This window comes from Symphalangus syndactylus, chromosome 3, assembly GCF_028878055.3.
Source record: "Symphalangus syndactylus isolate Jambi chromosome 3, NHGRI_mSymSyn1-v2.1_pri, whole genome shotgun sequence".
NCBI lineage: Eukaryota > Metazoa > Chordata > Mammalia > Primates > Hylobatidae > Symphalangus > Symphalangus syndactylus.
In genome coordinates, this window is record NC_072425.2 from 119,229,454 (window position 1) to 119,249,238 (window position 19,785).

Consider the following 19,785-nt stretch of genomic DNA (forward strand, 5'->3'; position numbering starts at 1 on the left):
TATATAGTATAAACATAAAGGCAGTACTGCCGTACTAGTATAAGAATAGTTAGATTAATAAACAAAAAATCTGGAAATAACAAAATGTCAAAATTTAGTCTATGATAAAGATGAGGGGAAAGATACACTGTAACACAGTGGTGTTGGGACTAATGGTTAGCATATGGAAGAAGATAAAATTAGATCCATTCATGTCATACACTAGAATAAATTGCAGTGGATCAGATTGAGTTGCCAACTAAATGAGAACTATAGTTTTTTAATTAAAATAGGTGAATTTCTCTGTAGTTTGAAAGTGAGGAAACGTAATTCAAATTTTTAAAAAGATTGATAAATTTGACTAAAGAATAAGCTTTTTTTTTTTTTTTAGACAAGAGTCTTGCACTTGTTGCCCAGGCTGGAGTGCAGTGGTGTGATCTCAGCGCACTGCAACCTCTGCCTCCTATGTTCAAGTGATTATCTTGCCTCAGCCTCCAGAGTAGCTGGCATTACAGATGCCTGCCACCACATCCAGCTTATTTTTATATTTTTAGTAGAGACGGGGTTTCACCATTTTGGTCAGGCTGGTCTCAAACTTCTGACCTCTAGTGATCCATCTGCCTTGGCCTCCCAAAGTGCTGGGATTACAGGCATGAGCCACCACGCCTGGCTAAGAATAAGTTCTTATGAAAAACAAGCAAAAAAATGACAAACTGAGGAAAATTATTGGTAACATATCACAGACACAGACTTCTTATCCTTAGTGTATAGATTGTATCATAAGACATAGCAAAAATAAAATTATACTGAGATACTACTCATCTTTCAGATTGGCAGGAACCCAAAATTGGCAAGTCTTTGGGGGCAAAAAAGCACTCTCTTACATAACTAGTGAGGATACATCAAAGTACAGCTCCTGGAGTGGGGCGGTGGTGTAAATTTGGCGATATCTAGCAAAATTATTTATGCTTTTAACATTCAACTAAGCAATCTCCCGTATAGAAATCTACCCAAAGATGTAGTAGCAGAAATACAAAATTATATATGAGCGTATTCTGTACAGTACTCTTTACTAATAATGAAAACCTAATAGGAAATTGGTTGAATAGAATATTAACCAGCCATGTCAATAGGAAAATGAGGGAAAATCTCTATATACTGCTTTAGAGTTATCTCAGGTTATATTGTTACAAACGCAAAAGCAAAGTGGAAGGAAGTATCCATAGTATGCTACCATATATCAAAGAAGAAGGGATGTGTATGTGTTTGCTTACATTTTTAAGAGTAAAGGAAATACTGATAGAGTTTACCTGTTACCTATTGGAGGTAGGAGGAAGCGGGTGGGAAATAAAGCAAATCTCTGAAATTCAAAGGCAGAATGTCATAAGTACCCCTGTATTTCAGGTGGTTGGCTAATTACAGAAGAATAATTTCAGGTGACTTTAAAGCACAGTGATTTTACTTTATGTACTTAATGGAATATCTTAAGGAGATAAAATTGCAAAGAAATCTGAAACTTGAATCATTTTAGTGATCATAATGTTATTTTTAGATGATTGCATACGTATAGAGGACAATACATATTAATGTTGTTAGAACCCAGTTTTTCAGCATGAGAAAAAACAGTTGTTATAAAATCAAAGTAAAAACCATGCATCCTAAATCTGAATTGGAAATATGCATTTTCTGAAGGAGAGTACCACCTAGAAACAGTTACAAAAAAGCAACAAGACAATAATAGGTACCCCCTAGTACGCAGAGTAATGTCTCTAAATACCATTTCCCACTCAAAGAAATCAGGGCTTCTTCAAAAAAGGCTGAGTAAAATTTGGGGCAGGGAAATATACTAGATGACCTTGGAACATCTTTGTGCCTAAAAGCAAACAACGAAGTAGACCAAGTCCATTGTAGCCATAGGAAAAAGATCCAGCTTGAAGGGCTTAACCTGGTCAAATATGGCACACTTTGAACATTGATCAGAATAACTGTGCTGGATTAAAACACATCATAAACATATTTTAAAATCTGTGGTTTCATTATGATTTTTTTCCCTCGTTCCAGGTAGCAGAGTATCAGAATGATTTTTTTTTTTTTTGAAATGGTGTCTTACTCTTTCACCCAGGCTGCAGTGTAATGGTGTGGTCTTGGCTCACTGCAACCTCTGCCTCCCAGGTTCAAGCCATTCTCCTGCCTCAGCCTCCTGAGTAGCTGGTACTAATGGTCACCCACCACCATGCCCGGCTAATTTTTTTTTTCTTTTTTTTTGTATTTTTAGTAGAGATGGGGTTTCACCGTGTTAGCCAGGATGGTCGTGATCTCCTGACCTCATGATCCGCCTGTCTCAGCCTCCCAAAGTGCTGGGATTACAGGCATGAGCCACCGCACCTGGCCGATTTTTTTTTTTTTTTTTTTTTTAAACCCTTATTGGCTACCTTTCGGAGGACTCTGGGACCAATTCATCATCCTGAAAATATACACAAAAAGGGAATGAATCAAACATTTATTCTGTATCTTACCTGTACAAATTATGTTTCAGGGTAACCAAATACTTAATATGGGAAAATTCTTATTTATAGAACTTCAAATAATACATGGGGAGGAATGATACCATGATTTTGTAACCTCTAATGAAATAATGAGTTTAGGTTTAAAAAAATCAGTGGTTGCTAAAAACCATTGGGTGAAAATAACCTAAAATGGATATAATAAGTTTACCACGTCTGCACCACTGATTCATCCTTATCATGAAGACAGTCATCTTGTGCCTTCTCTCCTCATGTAGTGCCACCAATGAAGTATTCTTGCCAAAAATTGTGATCAGCCCTCTATATTCGAACTTGTTTACAGCACATCAAGAAATGGAAAAGCATGCTGCATAGTAATATGGGGATGCAATCAGCAAAGTCCAGGCTGTAGACAATTCTTTGAGGCAAATGACACAGTTTCTTTGACAAATAAATGACAAAGAAAAAGCCAAGGGGTACCTGTGTATTAAAACAGTGGTCCTCAGAGCGCTGGCATGAATCGAAAGTCACTGGGAGGGCTTGTCAAAACACAGATTGCTGGCTTCATCCCGTAGTTTCTCATTCATTAGCCCTGGGTTAGGGCCCATGAATTTGCATTTCTAAAACGTTGCTAGGTGCTCTTCCTCCTGATGATCCAGAAACCGCAGAACGATATTAAAGAAGTCTTGGATTATGAATCAAATACAGTGTGTGGACCTCGTTTGGATTGTTTTGAACAAGCCAATTGTAAAAATAACAATAATTCCCTTGATAATAGGGAAATGTAGACATAGGATGGACTTTTGATAATATTAAGGAATTGGTAAATTTTGATAGTGTAACCATGGTATTATATTTTTCTTTTTTTAAAGAAGGCCCCATCTTTTTAGAAATACATGTTGAAATTATGGGTAAAATGCTATATTGTTTGCTTGAAAATAATTGGCGCTGAAAAGTAGTTGAGGATAGAGGTAAAAGAGATTGGCCATGTATTGACAATTGGGAAGAAAGTGAGTGATGAATACACAAGGATTCATTATCTGTATTAATTTTTCCACTTTTCTATGTTTATGGAAATTACCTTCAAAATGTAAAATATATGTTTGGAAACATAAAAATATATTCCAAAATAGCTCATGAATTAAATGTAAGTCACCATAGAAATTACACGTTTTTTGGAATAGAACAGTCATGAATTATACTATTTCAAAACGTGGGATGCAGGTAAAGCAGGACTTAAGCGTAAGTTTATTGACTTAAGTCTTCCAAAAAAAGATGTAAATGAATTAAGTTCAACTCAAAAGTTAGAAAATGAAATACAGAAAAGCTGTAGGGAAAAAGAGCAGAAAAAATAGAAATAAGTTAATAATGCAGTCATCTTTTATTAACAGATAGCTGAGAAGATTGGATTGAACTAAGGCATTATTCTAAGAGAGATTGGTCTGTAATATTCCTCTCTCTAATATCCTTGGTTCTGTCTCGGTGCTATGCTAGCCTGATAGAAGAATTGGGCAGTCTTGAGTCAGGTATGGTGCTCACCTGCAGTCTCAGCTACTTGAGAGACAGACAGTAGGACTGTTTGAAGCCAGACATTTGAGACCAGCCTAGGCAACATAGTAAGACAGAAAAGGAAAAAAAAAAAAAAGGTGTGGTAATGTAAAGAGAAATTAATAGTAGGACTTTTCTCTATTGTCTTAAATAGTTTCTGCCTCAGTGAGTAACTACTCAACTTATGTGGAAATGGCTCAGTATTTTTTCAGCACACACTTTGTGCCAGATGCTGTGCTAGGTATTAAGGACACATAGATGACTAGGATATGGCCCATACTCCTGTGGCACTCAGTCTTAGGGAGCATATGAATTTGTAAACAAAAAAATTAGAATCAGGCAAGAAATGTCAGTAGACAATATGGAAAAGTTCCCAGGCAACTCCTTGAGAGAAGAAAATTCTTAATGTATAGGATGGACCCAGCCTTGTGAGGTTTTCCTCAAGTAGTCTCCAAGAAGAAATGGCATTTACCAAACAGCCAGTCTGTTATAATGGGACACATTAACACATTAAAAATCATGAGGAGTTTGCTGTGTGACTAGGAGACCATTAAGTTATAAGAGCTGTCAGTGTATGTTATTTAGGATTTTTGTAGCAAGGTTTATATGAGAGATTGGCCTGTAATTTTCCTTTCTTTTAATATCCTTGTATGGTATCAAGGTTATGCTGGCCTTATAAGTGTTGGAAAATATTCTTTCCTTGTTGTGCTCTGGAAGAGGCTGTGTAAGATTGGTATTATTTCTTCCTTGAATGACTGCAAAGCCATTGGGACCTGGGGTTTTCTTTAGTCAACGTCTACTAAACATTTAGTAGAAACAGTGATCCAAAATTTCAACTTCAGTTGAATATGTATCTGAGAAAGTTTATTATTCTTACTAACATTTTCACATAAAACTTCCCTCTGCCCACTGAGGTTAATTCACAGTTTGATCAGTGTTGTATCAGTGACAGAAATTCACTAGTATAAAAACCCAGTCCGTTTCTAAACACCAAATGGTGTATTACAGCTTCAACTTTTTTTTTTTTTTTTTTTAAACTACCTAGGCTTTGTGCTGGAGGTACCATGGTGTCAAATGAGACAAATCCATGTCATCCAGATACTTGTGGACTCAATTTGATATGAGCAAGCATCAGATCATTTTAATCTACTTGCTTTATTGGGATGTGTATGTGGATATATTAAGGGCTGATTATTTTGATGGGCTTTGCTGTTTGGAATGCTTTGTCTTAATTTTTGTGGATGAATTTTTAAATTTATATATTTCAAAAGAAGTAATGAATTTGCATCATTCACACTTCAGAAGTTATAAATAAGGTTCTCCAACTTTGTCCTTTAGTCACCCAGTTTCCCATCTCTGGAGCCAAAAGATGTTAGTTGCTTCTTAGCTATTCATCAGTTTTTATATCCTCTGAATATGCAATATATATACTCACCCCTGTTCCCTTCCCCCACCCCCCCTTTTTTTTTAACACTTTCTCTTCTGCACCTTGTTTTTAATTTATAAGTCCTTAGAAACTGTTCCTTATTGCATGTTAAAACTACCTCTTGTTTCTTTTCTCTTATGACTTCCTTGTATCTTGTGACAACAGTAATAATAATGTAGTCATGGTGATATTGATGGATTTTTAGGTTATTTCCAGTCTTCCTGCCCAAGAAAGTTACAATAAATATCCCAAATTGCTTTTGAATAATTAAATCATCATTTTATCTTCCTTCGCTAGTTTTTTAGGACAGATTTTTTTTTTTCTTTTCATTTCAGCCATGAACCAGAGAATCAGTCAGAGTGCTCCAGTGAAACAGCCACCACCCCTGGCTCCCCAGAGCCCACAGGGAGGCGTCATGGGTGGCAGCAACTCCAACCAGCAGCAACAGATGCGACTGCAGCAACTGCAGATGGAGAAGGAGAGGCTGCGGCTGAAACAGCAAGAACTGCTTCGGCAGGTGAGGCCACAGGTTAGAAACCAGCCTTCCACTTTTTGGGGTTTGTTTTCTTAAAGTTGGGCAGATTTCATTTTAACATTTATTAGTTACAGAGGAATGTTGCCTTTGTAAAATTGAGCGACACAGAAGCATTCTATCCAGCTCTGTCCTTGTCTTAGTTTCGTGACTGTGAATGGCCTTTGATCAAGTTACAAGGGATGTGACTTGGAAACTTGTATCATGAAGAGCTGTTTTGGTCATGGTCATTGCAATTGAGCAAAAATTGAAGGAAGCAAGAATGCTTTCTCTAATGTACATGGAATTGTGGATTGCTGTTTTTCTGAGGATTTCACTAAAGGGGAAATTCTAGAACACCACTTGGGAGAAAATATCCTTTATTAATAACTTATGTGGCGGGATACACCAATATGACATTTCTCAAATGACAAATATACTTCGGTATTACTGAATCTAAGAATTTTCATTTAAAACAAAATAAATGTTACCTTTGGCCAGGTGCGGTGGCTCATGCCTGTAATCCCAGCACTTTGGGAGGCCAGGGTGGGCTGATCACTTGAGGCCAGGAGTTCAAGACCAGCCTGGCCAACTTAGCGAAACCCCATCTCTACTAAAAATACAAAAATTAGCCAAGCATGGTGGCACACACCTGTAATCCGAGCTTCTCTAGAGTCTGAGGCACAAGAATCACTTGAGCCTCAGAGGCAGAAGTTCAGTGAGCCAAGATTGTGCCACTGCACTTGAGCCTGGGTGACAGAGCGAGATTCTGTCTCAAAAACAAAAAGTTATCTTCAAGTTTAGAAGATGCCAGTGTGCTTTAAAATTACATGCTTATGGATTTTTTTTATGTTGGGAAAAGTAGGACATAGCAGTAGAGAGCTTGAAGCCCTTTAATCACCAATTCCATCAGCTTTCTTCCAGAAGGTACTGCTGGTCTTTATGTTCCTAATATATATAATTAATCTAAACATTAATTTTTACTTTGTCTTATTTCAGAGTGGTTAAATCTACTAAGTTCAGATATTAGGGATAAGGTCTTTTGTTAAGTAGTGTAGATATTTTTAAATTTCTATATAAAATTTTTTTGAGTAGATAATAGAAAAATGGTATAATAGTGATAAATGTACAGAGGTGAAAGTACACTCAGAATAAGATCCTTTCCCTGTTTTTCTAGTTGCCTAAATAACTATGAGTTTCTTAGGTTTTTTTCTTTTTTGTTAATTTTTCCAGAGATACTCTGTTTACATACATAAAATACATGTATCTATGTTATTTTTTCCCTACTAAATCACAGCATGCTAAGTATAGACGTTTAAAAATCGTCATACTCGGCCAGGCATGGTGGCTCATGCCTCTAATCCCAACACTTTGGGAGGCCGAGGCAGGAGGCTTGCTTGAGCCCAGGAGTTCGAAACCAGCCTGGGCAACATGGCGAGACTCTGTCTCTTGGAAAAAAAATTTAAAAAAAGCTCTACATTTCTGTTACCGGGAAGTAGGCACTTAAAGGTCTGTTTTTTGTTTTCTGTTTTAGGGCTATATTTTAAAAGTATCTCTTGAGTGTCAGTGAAAATATATGAACTCAGTACTACCTGAACTCTGATTTGGGGTTTGAGGAATTGGTAGTTCAGGAGTTAAATTAAGCCATGGCATCTGAGACAGGCTCACCTTGAAACTGTGCTTTGTCGGTAATCTGTCCATACAATTCTACTGTGATTGGCATGAAAGGTAAACCCTGATAGAAGAAGTAAGACAGTATGTGCCAACATACGATGTCAGGAACTTGTTGGGGCTCAGAAAATGATACTCCAAAATATGGTTCTTTGACAAACTAAACTAAGGAAGCAGCCTCAAGTTCTATGCCAAAGCACAGGATGAGGCTGTTCTTTGAAGTTCTTTTATCTACCTAGAAACCAGACCCACCAAAAGGAATACAATTGCCTTTGATCCCCTCCCCAAAATTTCATTAACCAGAGAAGACTGAAACTTGTATGACAGAGGAAAAGACTAAAAATTAAATATCACACCTAGAGAGCTCAGAGGAACTTTGCCCAGACTATTGTCTGTTTTCAGATCCCATTCAGTTTCCAAAGAGAATTATTTACTAACCATTGTCTGTGTACTGGGCTCATTCGTTCTTCCTAAAAATCATTTACTGCCCTTCAAAATGGCATCATTTCCCTCATGTCCCCTTCCCCTGTGAAGAAGGGTATTATATAGTATCTGGAACTCACTTGGTTATTGGGTAATCATTCTCTTGCAATTTCCCCCATGCTTATGCACCTTAAATAAATTTGTTTGCCCTTTTCTCCTATTAATTTGTCTATTATCAGTTCATTTTCAGCGAACCTTTAGAGGGCAGAGGGGAAGTTTTCCTTTTGGCCCCTATAAAGTGATCTTGAAAGAAATGTTTCTTTATTTGACATAAAAAAGGACGGAGAAAGGAAGCATTATTGTACCTCTGACTTTTCTAACAAATTACCATAAAGGAAGAATATTTTTCATCTACTGTTGTTAGAACACCATAGAACCATCAAAAATATAATTACATGACTAATAGAAAAAAAATAGAGCAATTTTAAAATATGTTTTATGTAGCCTATTTTCATTGTTTTTCATTTTGTTGTTGCCAAGTAGTAGTAGTTCTAAGTAAATACAGGTCTCAATTTCACTATGAATAAAAACTGTCAAAATCAAGAAACTAAAAAAAAAGTTCTTTAATTACTAATGTCAAAATCATACTGTTTTTAAGATAATTTGTAAAGTCTAGAAATGGGGCCATTTGCCATTTTGTTTTATGCCATAGATCATCCTGGGGTTTTTTGGTGGGCAAACGCTGCTATTTGTAAAACTCTTCCTTCCAAAGATTTTCCTAAATCTTTATTCTCAATCTTACTCTGGGTGATGGGTCCTGGACAGAATAGCTTCACTTCCCTTAAAGGTAACTTCTTTGTTTCATCTTTACTACCTACTGTGTCATCTTTTCTTATGTTGAAGTTGACAGACCTGCTCTTTTCTCATACTAATAAGACTGTTTTTTAGATTTTTTTTAAGTAATCACAATAAATTCAGTATATCTTAAGTCTTTTGGCTTCCTGTGAGCTTCTTCCATTGACAGTTTATCTTACCACTGAAACAAATATATTGTATATGCTTTATCTAATACTCAGAAGCAAAGAACCTACGTGACCAATATCAAATTTTATTTTTTAGTTCTGACACCTAAAGTCTTGCTGTCCTATCCTCAATGCTGTTAAAAACTTCTGAGGTTCCAGTTTTGTTATGTGGTGACTCCATTGGTCCTGTCTTCCTCAGTCTGCTTCTTCTTGGGTAGCTTGGGAATTCTGTGCTATGGTGATATGTCTGGATACAATTTGTAAGTCAGCCTACACAGCCAGACCATGTGGCTTAAAGTAATTTTTATCCGTCTTATTTTTTACTCTTAGGCAATGCGGAATATCAATCCCAGCACAGCAAATTCTCCAAAATGTCAGGTAGGCTCTTATCTGATGTTTTAGCACTGGAAAAAAAAAAAAAAAAAGATATTAAATTAGGAAAGAGAAACTTACATTCCAGGGTTCTGTCCTTATTGGACATTAGCCCAGAGTATAACTTTGAGCCATCTTTCTACCAAGATACTCAGGTTAACATTTGCCCTTCCAAGAAAGTCTACACAGTCTGCTCCCTCCCTGCTCCTCCTAGGGAGTTTCTGTTTATCTTGATTCCATGGAGGTCTTTTTTATTCTATATTTAAATGTATTGTGTCTCAGTTGTACATCCTATCAGCTAGGTATGCCTAATTTTTATTCAAATAGCTTAAAATAGTATGTATAATGATTTAAAGGAATTAATAAATCGAACAGCAACAAAAGCAGTATTTACTTGGGTAGACTAGTTTAGGAAATTTTAGAGTCATGATACTATAAGGAAGAGAAAAATTCTTTCTAGTGGACATTCCAAAGGAAAAATATCAAAATTATCAGGAGAGGATCTGCCTGGATAGTGTTTCAGGTTTTCTTGTTGGCTTTTATCATCATTCTCTGATGAACCCCAGGGAGCCCTGGTTGTGAAGGCATCTTATTTAGAAGGAAAGATTGTGGCCATTTTTCTTTCTAACACAGGCACTTGTCTGACTCGTGGGAAGAATCTCGTTCTTAAAACCAAAAAGAGTTAGGTGTTTGGGGTCCACAAGATAGGAAGAAATTCGGAGCCAGAGGATCATTCTACTTCTCTTGGGGCAGAAGCAACCATATAATGCCTCACCTTCTATGTAACTTACTCTGCACTAGGATAAATAAATACATTGTTTTAGAATCTGCTGTAGAAGTAGGAGTTGGCAAAATTCTACTCATTTTGGATACTGTTAAGTTGTCCATTGGAGCACCATGATGATAAAAGTCAGATACAGTCTTCATAGAGACCAGTTAATTTTGTGAGAAGGCAAATCTCTATTCTTCTTTATCTATCTCATAAATACCTCCATTAATCAAAAGACCAAGCAAGGGATAACTCATAATAAGCCATCTTCACCAAAGTTGAGCATAGACATTCTTATGATGGGGGTCACTAATATACCATTTGACTGTGAAGTGCAGGATAGCATTGGGTCTTTATAACATGAAGCCATTTTTTTCTTTGCCATTTCTCTGAAGTGTTTGTTTTGTTTTGTCTTTTTGGTTTTTTGTTTTTGTTTTTGCGACGGAGTCTCGCTCTGTTGCGCAGGCTGGAGTGCAGTGTTGTGATCTCAGCTCACTGCAAGCTCCGCCTCCTCGGTTCACACCATTCTCCTGCCTCAGCCTCCCGAGTAGCTGGGACTACAGGCGCCCGCCACCATGCCCAGCTAATTTTTTTTGTATTTTTTAGTAGAGACGGGGTTTCACCATGTTAGCCAGGATAGTCTTGATCTCCTGACCTCGTGATCTGCCCGCCTCGGCCTCCCAAAGTGCTGGGATTACAGGCGTGAGCCACCACGTCTGGCCTGAAGTGTTTCTGAAAGAAGAATTTTATTCATGATAAATGAAATAGAAACTAATATAGGAGCAGAAATTAACTCAAAGGAGATTTGGATTCAGGTAAAAAGTCCTCCGTGCCAAAAAAATGTTGAAATTGTTTCCTTTTTTCCCAAGGTCTTATACCCTGAATCTGATAAATAAGTTAAATTCTTCTTGATCTTTGTTTCCTACTTGAATAGAAAAGTAAATCTTTACTGTTATTAAAATTATCAGGAATTCTTAGATTTTTTAAAATAGTAAAGCTTTAGAAAAGGTGAGGCTTATTAGTAGTAAAGCTTCTAAGATATGAAGATTAGAGGTAATTACTTAGATTTGCCCAGACCAGAGCAAAAAACTTGAAAGAGGTTTTTAAAAATCTTCTTTGCATATGCTGGAGATTAAAATATTGGTTTGTTATATATGCTTTAGTTGTCAATGTTTAATATCTACCTGGCATAACTGTGGAAAGTTATCAGTAAATGTATGAAATTCAAGTATATATAATTGAAATAGCTCAGATCAAGAAATCTGGTAGTATTTGTATCAAGAAAGCATGTGTATATTTTTCTCATCCTATTATTTTCTAAATAACCTTCAGGTAGATGTCAGGAAATAGATCACAAAGAAGAGTCATATCTTTTTCTTTTTTTTTTTTGTTTTGTTTTGAGACGGAGTCTTGCTCTGTCGCCCAGGCTTGAGTGCAGTGGCGCGATCTTGGCTCACTGCAACCTCCGCCTCCCGGTTCAAGCGATTCTCCTGCCTCAGCCTCCTGAGTAGCTGTGATTACAGGTGCCCGCCACTACGCCCAGCTAATTTTTTGTGTTTTTAGTAGAGACGGGGTTTCACCATGTTATCCAGGATGGTCTTCATCTCCTGACCTCATGATCCGCCTGCCTCGGCCTCCCAAAGCACTGGGATTACAGGCGTGAGCCACCGCGCCCGGCCAGAAGAGTCATATCTTAAGTTAGGATGGCTTTAAGTAGTGTTTCTCAGAATAATCAAGAAAGCTAGAAAGGACTTTTCAGTCCCGAAGAACAGAGGCATATAAAGACATCACTCAGTATCTGAACACTAGACACTGTTGTTCAAAGTTACTGGGTTTTTAACTTATACTTTTCTATTAGATATTAATGCAGCTGAGTTAGCAAGCAACAGTGAGATCAGTGTCATTTTCTAATCATATACCTTATATGCTGTGGGATGTGGAAAGCCATCAGACTTCAAAATGCTTATGAATTACTACAAAAGCTGTCTTTAAGTACTTCCAATAGGATTAACAAATCATGTGGCTGTTGTAGGGTGCTGTGCTCGTGTACACTAACGTCAGTATGGGTGAGGTTAATGAAAAATTCCAAGATCCATGGCCCAGGTGATATTGAAATGTAAAATTTTGCAAAAAACTTTAAAGGCATTTATATATCTTCTTAGTTAAATATGGAAATTATCACCTTAATTTATTATACTATGTCGGCAGAATTTTGGAAAAATTCATCCTTACAGAGCTTAACTTTTTATTTTTATTTTTATTTTGAGACGGAGTTTTGCCCTTGTTGCCCAGGTTGGAGTGCAATGGCATGATCTCTGCTCACCGCAACCTCTGCCTACCGGGTTCAAATGATTCTCCTGCCTCAGCCTCCCAAGTAGCTGGCATTACAGGCATTCGCCACCATGCCCGGCTAATTTTGTGTTTTTGGTAGAGACAGGGTTTCTCCATGTTGGTCAGGCTGGTCTTGAACTCCCAACCTCAGGTGATCTGCCCACCTCATCCTCCCAAAGTTCTGGGATTACAGGCGTGAGCCACCGCACCCAGCCAAAGAGCTTAACATTTTAATTTCATTTTGATTACTTATGATTTTTATGTTTCAAAAACAATTTCCATTCTCAGAAGAAACTTTTTGAAACTGTAAACATCTTTGCTTTGTGAGATTGAGCAGTTAATGCTATTTTCTAGTCATATCTCTGTTACACATCAGTGCTCACTTGTAAACTGGAGAGACCTTTTGAGCAAGTGGGTTTAGGAATGCACTCTAGCTTCTGTTTTAAGGTCTTTTGAGAGAAGAACTTTGAGGAAAGATAGTCCCCCCTGAGGTGCTAACACTTCTACTTTCTCTTGTGCTTAAGAATATGGTTCTTGGACTGGGAGCGGTGGCTCACGCCTGTAATCCCCGCACTTTGGGAGGCCGAGGCGGGTGGATCACCTGAAGTCAGGAGTTTGAGACTAGCCTGGTCAACATGGTGAAACCCATCTCTACTAAAAATACAGAAATTAGCTGGATGTGGTGGCGGGCGCCTTTAATCCCAGCTGCTTGGGAGGCTGAGGCAGGAGAGTCGCCTGAACCTGGGAGGCAGAGGTTGCAGTGAGCCGAGATCGTGGCATTGCACTCCAGCCTGGCGAAAAGAGCAAAACTCCATCTTGAAAAAAAAAAAAAGAATTTGGTTCTTAATATCTGGGGTTCCCTGGTACCTATGAGATCAAGTTTAAACTCTGCAACTGGCTCATGGTCTGTGGTCAGTAGCCTTCTCACTCACTGGATCCAGTTAAGCCAGTAACTCTTCCATTAGCTAAGTGCACTCCGCTGCCTTGTTGCTGTTATTCTGCTCACAAGCTTTTCCCCATAGTGAGAACCTTGCTTATCCCCTTTCTTACCAGTAAAGATTCTTCATTTCTCTTTTAAGGCTTAGGGTGAGATTCATTCCCAAGTGCCCTTATGAGAATTCTTGAGGCAGGGCACAGTGGCTCACGCCTGTAATCCCAGCACTTTGAGAGGCCGAGGCAGGCGAATGACCTGAGGTCAGAAGTCCGAGACCAGCCTGGCCAATATGGTGAAACTCCATCTCTACTAAAAATAGAAAAATTAGCTGGGCTTGGTGGCATGCGCCTGTAGTCTCAGCTACTCAGGAGGCTGAGGTGGGAGGATGGCCTGAGTCTGGGAAGCAGCAGTTCAGTGAGCTGAGATCGTGCCACTACACTCCAGTCTGGGTGACAGAGTGAGACTCTGCCTCAAAAAAAGAAAATTAGAGAATTTTTGAAACTACCCAGAAATAAAAACAACACTGCTGTATAAAGATGTCTTAACTCAGTAGCCAGTATAATTCCAATTTAGGTGGTCAAAAGTATGATATGGGATTACTTTTGTTTCTGGGCAAGTAATTGCTTCAATCTGTATAGAAATTACAGTATAAATATTTTGCAGCTATTGAATAATGTGTGGTTGCCATTCCTTATGGGTGGTAATGAATAGACACCAAGGTCAGTCACTGGTTTAATGAATGATAAAGCCCACAGTATTGCTGTTGAGGATATTGTACTGCACCATTACCTCTCAACAGTGAAGAGGTTCAGATGTTCACAGTTGTAGTTAATGAGAACAAAATAATACCAATTTTCAGAGCTATATGAAAACAATTACCAACAACCATTTTTTTCCCTGAATTTAGTAAAAGTAAAGTATTTGGCTTTTTTCCCTTCAAACTGTCTTTCATGTTAGCTGTTTCAAAATCCTGTTAACACTTGTCTAACATTATCTTTCTCTTTGAAGTTCTAATATTAAATAAATAATAGATTTATTTGAAGGTTTTCCAATGAATATTTTATATTATATTTTATTTTTAATGGGTACGTTGAAAACTTTGTATAAGAGGGAAGATTTAGCCTTACACCCCACATACTTTTAACTGGTTATTTCATTTGTTTTATTAAACTTCCCTCTTCCTTCTTGTTTGAACAGTGCCATAATAACTTTGAGACCATGATTAAGTAATACAGATTACAAAAGACCTAATTCCAGAAGGCTATCAGAAAGAATGTAGAATCCTAGGATAATGCTAGGGAACACCAACCTGCCATCCTGTTTTGGATGTGATTTTTCAGAGTTTAAGATTATCATATAGTTCTCATAACTGTCCCCAAATCCATGTGTATACTTAATCAAAAAAGTTGTTCTAAAGTTAAAACTGCTTTGGTAAATGGCATAAACATTAAAAAACACAAAGTATTGGCTCAGTGTTTTAATGACTTTAGAAATAATAAAATGTTCTATTACAGTTTAAAGCTGTGTTGGAAAATGGGGTATGGCAAGACCTATATCTTAAACAGTTGGAAGAAATGGCATTTTTTTCTATTTTTAGAATTGTTGATATAAACTGCTATAACTAAGGCAAACTACCTACAAGACATATATTTTTAGAGTTATTCTCCATTTCTAAATTTGGATTTACAGTTCACTAAGTTAATCTTCCTTAAACAAATTGATTACCACCCTCCCTGCAAAAACCCCTTACTCTCCTGTGCCATATATTATCGAAAAAACAGATACACTTTTATATAATGCAGTATTTGCTAAAGACAGAATTTATTTAAGAAAGTAACACTGACTAGGTAGTTAGCTCCCCAAATCATTAATTCTTAAATGTTATTTATTTATTTAAGATGGAGTTCCCTCATCACCCAGGCTGGAGTGCAATGGCACGATCTCGGCTCACTGCAACCTCCTCCTCTTGGGTTCAAGAGATTCTCCTGCCTCAACCTCCCAAGTAGTTGGGATTAGAGGCGCACACCACCACCCCCAGCTGATTTTTTTGTATATTTAGTAGAGACAGGGTTTCACCATGTTGGTCAGGCTGGTCTCAAACTCCTGACCTCAGGTGATCCACCCGCCTTGGCCTCCCAAAGTGTTGGGATTACAGGCATGAGCCACTACGCCTGGCCTATGTTAATATTTTTATATGCAATGAACATAGTATGTTTCATTGGGTTCACTAAGGAAGATAAAATACGGTTAATATTTAAGGAAATTGCTAGACATGGGACAGGGAAATTGCATGTATTTATATAAGAAAACAGGCCAGCCTTTTTCTCCCTTTCATAACAATATGATATGTCTTTGTAGTTCAGTCTAGCCAAAAAACAACAACCCCTGCCTCCCATACAAACGCGCGTGCGAGCGTGAACACACTCAGATAACAAAGGTTTCAGGAGGCAGAAGTGAAATGGAAATTTCGGAAAGTATCCTACTCCATGCTTTACCTAGTCAGATTATGAAGGAGAATGACCATGAAGTTAGACAAATGAAAGAGTTTTCTCCTATAAGGTGTCCTGCTTCTGGGGAGGAACAGTTAAATCATGTGTTTCTATCGTGAGTAAGTTTTATAATTCCTTGTATTCTTAGCAAAGGATTGTAAATGTGAAAGTGAAGTTACCATAGGAAACTAAGAATTTTAGATGTAAAATAGTGAAAATTTGTTTCAGGGTTATCTAGACATTTTGCTAGTTACTTTAAAAAAAATCTTAATATGGATAAGCATGAAGTCAATCTGAATTTTTAATCAAAATATAGTTTATATAAATTCTCCATTTTATTGCATTTAAAAATAAGCCTGTATATATCTTATACCTGTGTTAAAAAATGCCAACTATATTTCAATAAAGTAATTTTATCAAAACACATTTTCAGTGAATATCAACATTATTTCATAATTGGGTAAATCTGGCATAGCTCTTTTGTAGACAATCCAATTATGTCCTGAGCCATAAGCCTTGGGACATAATTGGATTGTCTACAAAACTGATTTCAGTTGAAACATTTCATGTTGAAAGTTACGTCTATCTCTAAGAAGTTTTTGGATTATTTTATCCTGAACACAATGCCTAAAATTAGAATACTGGACTAAAAATACAAGTTTGTTAAACTTCTGTTTTCCCAAAGGTAACTAGGATAAATAGTTTGACAAACTTTCAAAACTGAGGAAATAAGTTACAGGAAATTCAGCCAAAACATAATCATGCTTCTGTTCTGTATTTCAAAGGTCAAATAGTTTTTTTCTAACTGAAGCAAGTATTTTTAGGCATTTTCTTCTGTAATAATACAAAAATGTGGTAGCTTTTCCCATTGAGCTTGTAAATCTTAGCTAATCTGGGACACATTTGGAGTCAGAGCTATCTGCAGTACAAGTAAAACTAAGGGTCCCAGTTTGTTCTGGAGGAGACTTTGCAGGGTGGTTCATAAAAGAAAACATGAGTTTGCCTGCTTTATTTAGTGGACTTCTATGGAACCAAGACCTAGCTATAAGCCATTGGCCCTTCTTACTACATTTCTCTCCTCTCATGTAAATAGCAATATAATTTCCCAGAAAGCAAAAAAAGATGCTAAGATCATGTATTTTTGGAAGTTAAGGTATGTTGGCCTTACATAAAATTGATGCCTTGGTCCACATCATTTAGAAAAATAATGAGAAAGGCAGTAAAAGTAGTCAGTAGTCTGGAAACACTTAGAATATTTTTAGGGTTTTTAAAAATTTTTAGAGTATCCAAGAGAAACGAAAGTATGTTTCTACACAAAGCCAAAATGTAGAAATAACTCAAATGCCTATCAACAGATGAATAGATAAACAAATGTAATATATTCCTACAGTGGAATACTAGTTAGCAATAAAAAGGAATGAACTGTGGATATAACATGAATGAATCCCAAAATTATCACACTAAGTGAAAAAGTACATGCTGTGTGATTTTATTTTAGAAAATTCTAGAAAATACCAACTAATCTACAATGACAAAAAGCAGATGATTAGTTTCTGAAGGTTGAAGTAGGGGAGGTGAGAAGTAGTGGGAGAAAATTTTGAGGATGATTATCTTTTTTTTTTTTTTTTGAGATGGAGTTTCATTCTTATTGCCCAATTTGGAGTGCAATGGTGCAATCTCAGCTACCACAACCTCCACCTCCCAGGTTCAAGCGATTCTCCTGCTCCAGCCTCCCAAGTCCTTCCAAGTAGCTTGAATTACAGGCACCTGCCACCACACCCAGCTAATTTTTTGTATTTTTAGTAGAGACGGGATTTCTCCATGTTGGTCAGGCTGGTCTCGAACTCCCAACCTCAGGTGATCTGCCCACCTCACCCACCCAAAGTGCTGGGATTACAGGTGTGAGCCACTGTGCCTGGCCGAGGATGATTATCTTGATTGTAGTGGCAGCTTCACAGGTGTACACACATTTCAAAACTCATCAATTCATGCACTTTATCATTTATTGTATATCAGTTATATATCAAAAAGCTTTTCAAAATTTACTTGGAATATCTAATCACCTGTAACTAAAAGTTTCAAAACTCAGCTGAGTATTTATACCTTTAGTATGCTATCCATAATCTGCATATATGTTGTTTGTATCATTGGCCTTGTTACATTAGAGTCATCCCTTGGGGGATTGGTTCCAGCAAGTCCCTTATATAAAATGGCATGCTATTTGCATATTACCTACACACATCCTCCTGTATACCTTAAATCATTTCTAGATTACTTATAATAATATAATGGAAATGCTATGTAAAGAGCTGTTATACTGTTACAACTATTGTTATTCTGTATTGGGAATAATGGCAAGAAAAATAGTCTATGTATGTTAAGTACAGACACAGCCTTCCATTTTTCTTCTCAAATATTTCGATCCATACTTGGTTGACTTATGGATATGAAAGGCTAACTATATTTGTTTTCATGCCAAATTCTTCCCTATTTGATTAATGATACACTCTCCTGCCACCAGTAAGTAAAGCGTCTTTTTTTCATTGATTCTTTCAAGTCTAATTTAGGTGAATCCTTAGGTTAGTTACTCTTAGTCATGGCTCAAATATAGGTTTAACGAGGAGAGTGTTTCCATAGCCCTTCAAGGGGTCGAATATCTCCTTAGGTAACTTGGAATGATTTCCCTGCTTACTGACATCTCTAAGTTATCTTTCTTTATAAATCTGCATAGTTGGTTCTGCAGTGTCTGCTGACATAGAAATTCAGTTGTTAAATGAAGTAAAAAGTAAAAATTTCATGGCTTCTAACAAACATAGTGGCCAAATTCAAAGCAGCAAGAACATGGAGAGTCTAGTCTGCACGTGATATTAGTTTTAACCTAATAAAAAGTAGGAATTTTATTTAAAAGGCTAAAATAAAAAGTTGTAAAAATACTATGAAAATTATAGCCAATTCAGTTATTTTAGTTATGACTTACAGGTTAGTGTTATATATTTGTTTTGTGCTACAAACATGAGCATACCTTCTTTGATAAAAAGCAAGTGAGAGTCTTTAGGATATTCTCAGATACTCCCATGTTTTGTTACAGAACCCTAGGCATCGGCCTCATCTGGAGCCTATAATTTTATTCATTTTAAAGTTTATTGTTAAATACATCCTCATATTTTAAGAGCAAAATAAATTCTTCAAGGAATTATAAGTTGTTTTATGCTCCAGAGTAATCCATTCACTCTGACCTTAGGGGGTACAGAAAAAATAATTACAATATTGTTTGATAAGTACTGTGTTCACGATGTTAAAGACATGACATGTGTGTGTCTAATCCAATCTCAAGATCGAGATGGGATCACCACGGAGTTTCTTCAAGAAGGTAGTGCCTTCACCAGGTCTTAAATAATATGGAAGAAAGGCATGGTATTGAGAGGATGTGTCCTCCCACAGACAGACTACAATGAGTGTAGTATCATTGTTTTAAAGTCACTTCTCACTTTGTAAGATGAGCATGGGAGGAGTCAAAAGTAGAAGATAGAAAAGAAATGAGGGACCCCCATACAACTACAAGAAAAGTTAAAAAGATGATGAGTATAAATGAAGTTACTTTTGAGGCGAGCAGGAAGAGGTGGCAAGAGGGGCCAGAAAAATCAAAGATTATACCTGATGGCCTGTTTTTTGTTTTGTTTTGTTTTTTTGTTTTGAGACAGAGTCTCACTCTTTCACCTAGGCTGGAGTGCAGTGGCGCGATCTCGGCTCACTGCAACCTCAGCTTCCTGAGTAGCTGGGACTACAGGCATGCGCCATCATGCCCG

General features: G+C 37.1%; 1 protein-coding gene across 12 annotated transcripts in view; it reads left to right on the plus strand.

The window, feature by feature from the left end:
• YAP1 (Yes1 associated transcriptional regulator) overlaps positions 1–19,785 on the plus strand; it is a 124,959-nt gene that overhangs the window by 91,667 nt on the left and 13,507 nt on the right. For 3 of the 12 annotated variants that reach the window (XM_055272894.1, XM_055272901.1, XM_055272893.2), the window contains 2 exons: positions 5,793–5,986; positions 9,415–9,462. In XM_055272894.1, coding sequence (XP_055128869.1) covers positions 5,793–5,986; positions 9,415–9,462 — 242 coding nt within the window. The remainder of the gene's footprint in view (positions 1–5,792; positions 5,987–9,414; positions 9,463–19,785) is intronic. The other 9 variants (XM_055272896.1, XM_055272902.1, XM_055272895.2 and 6 more) reach the window with 3 other exon arrangements.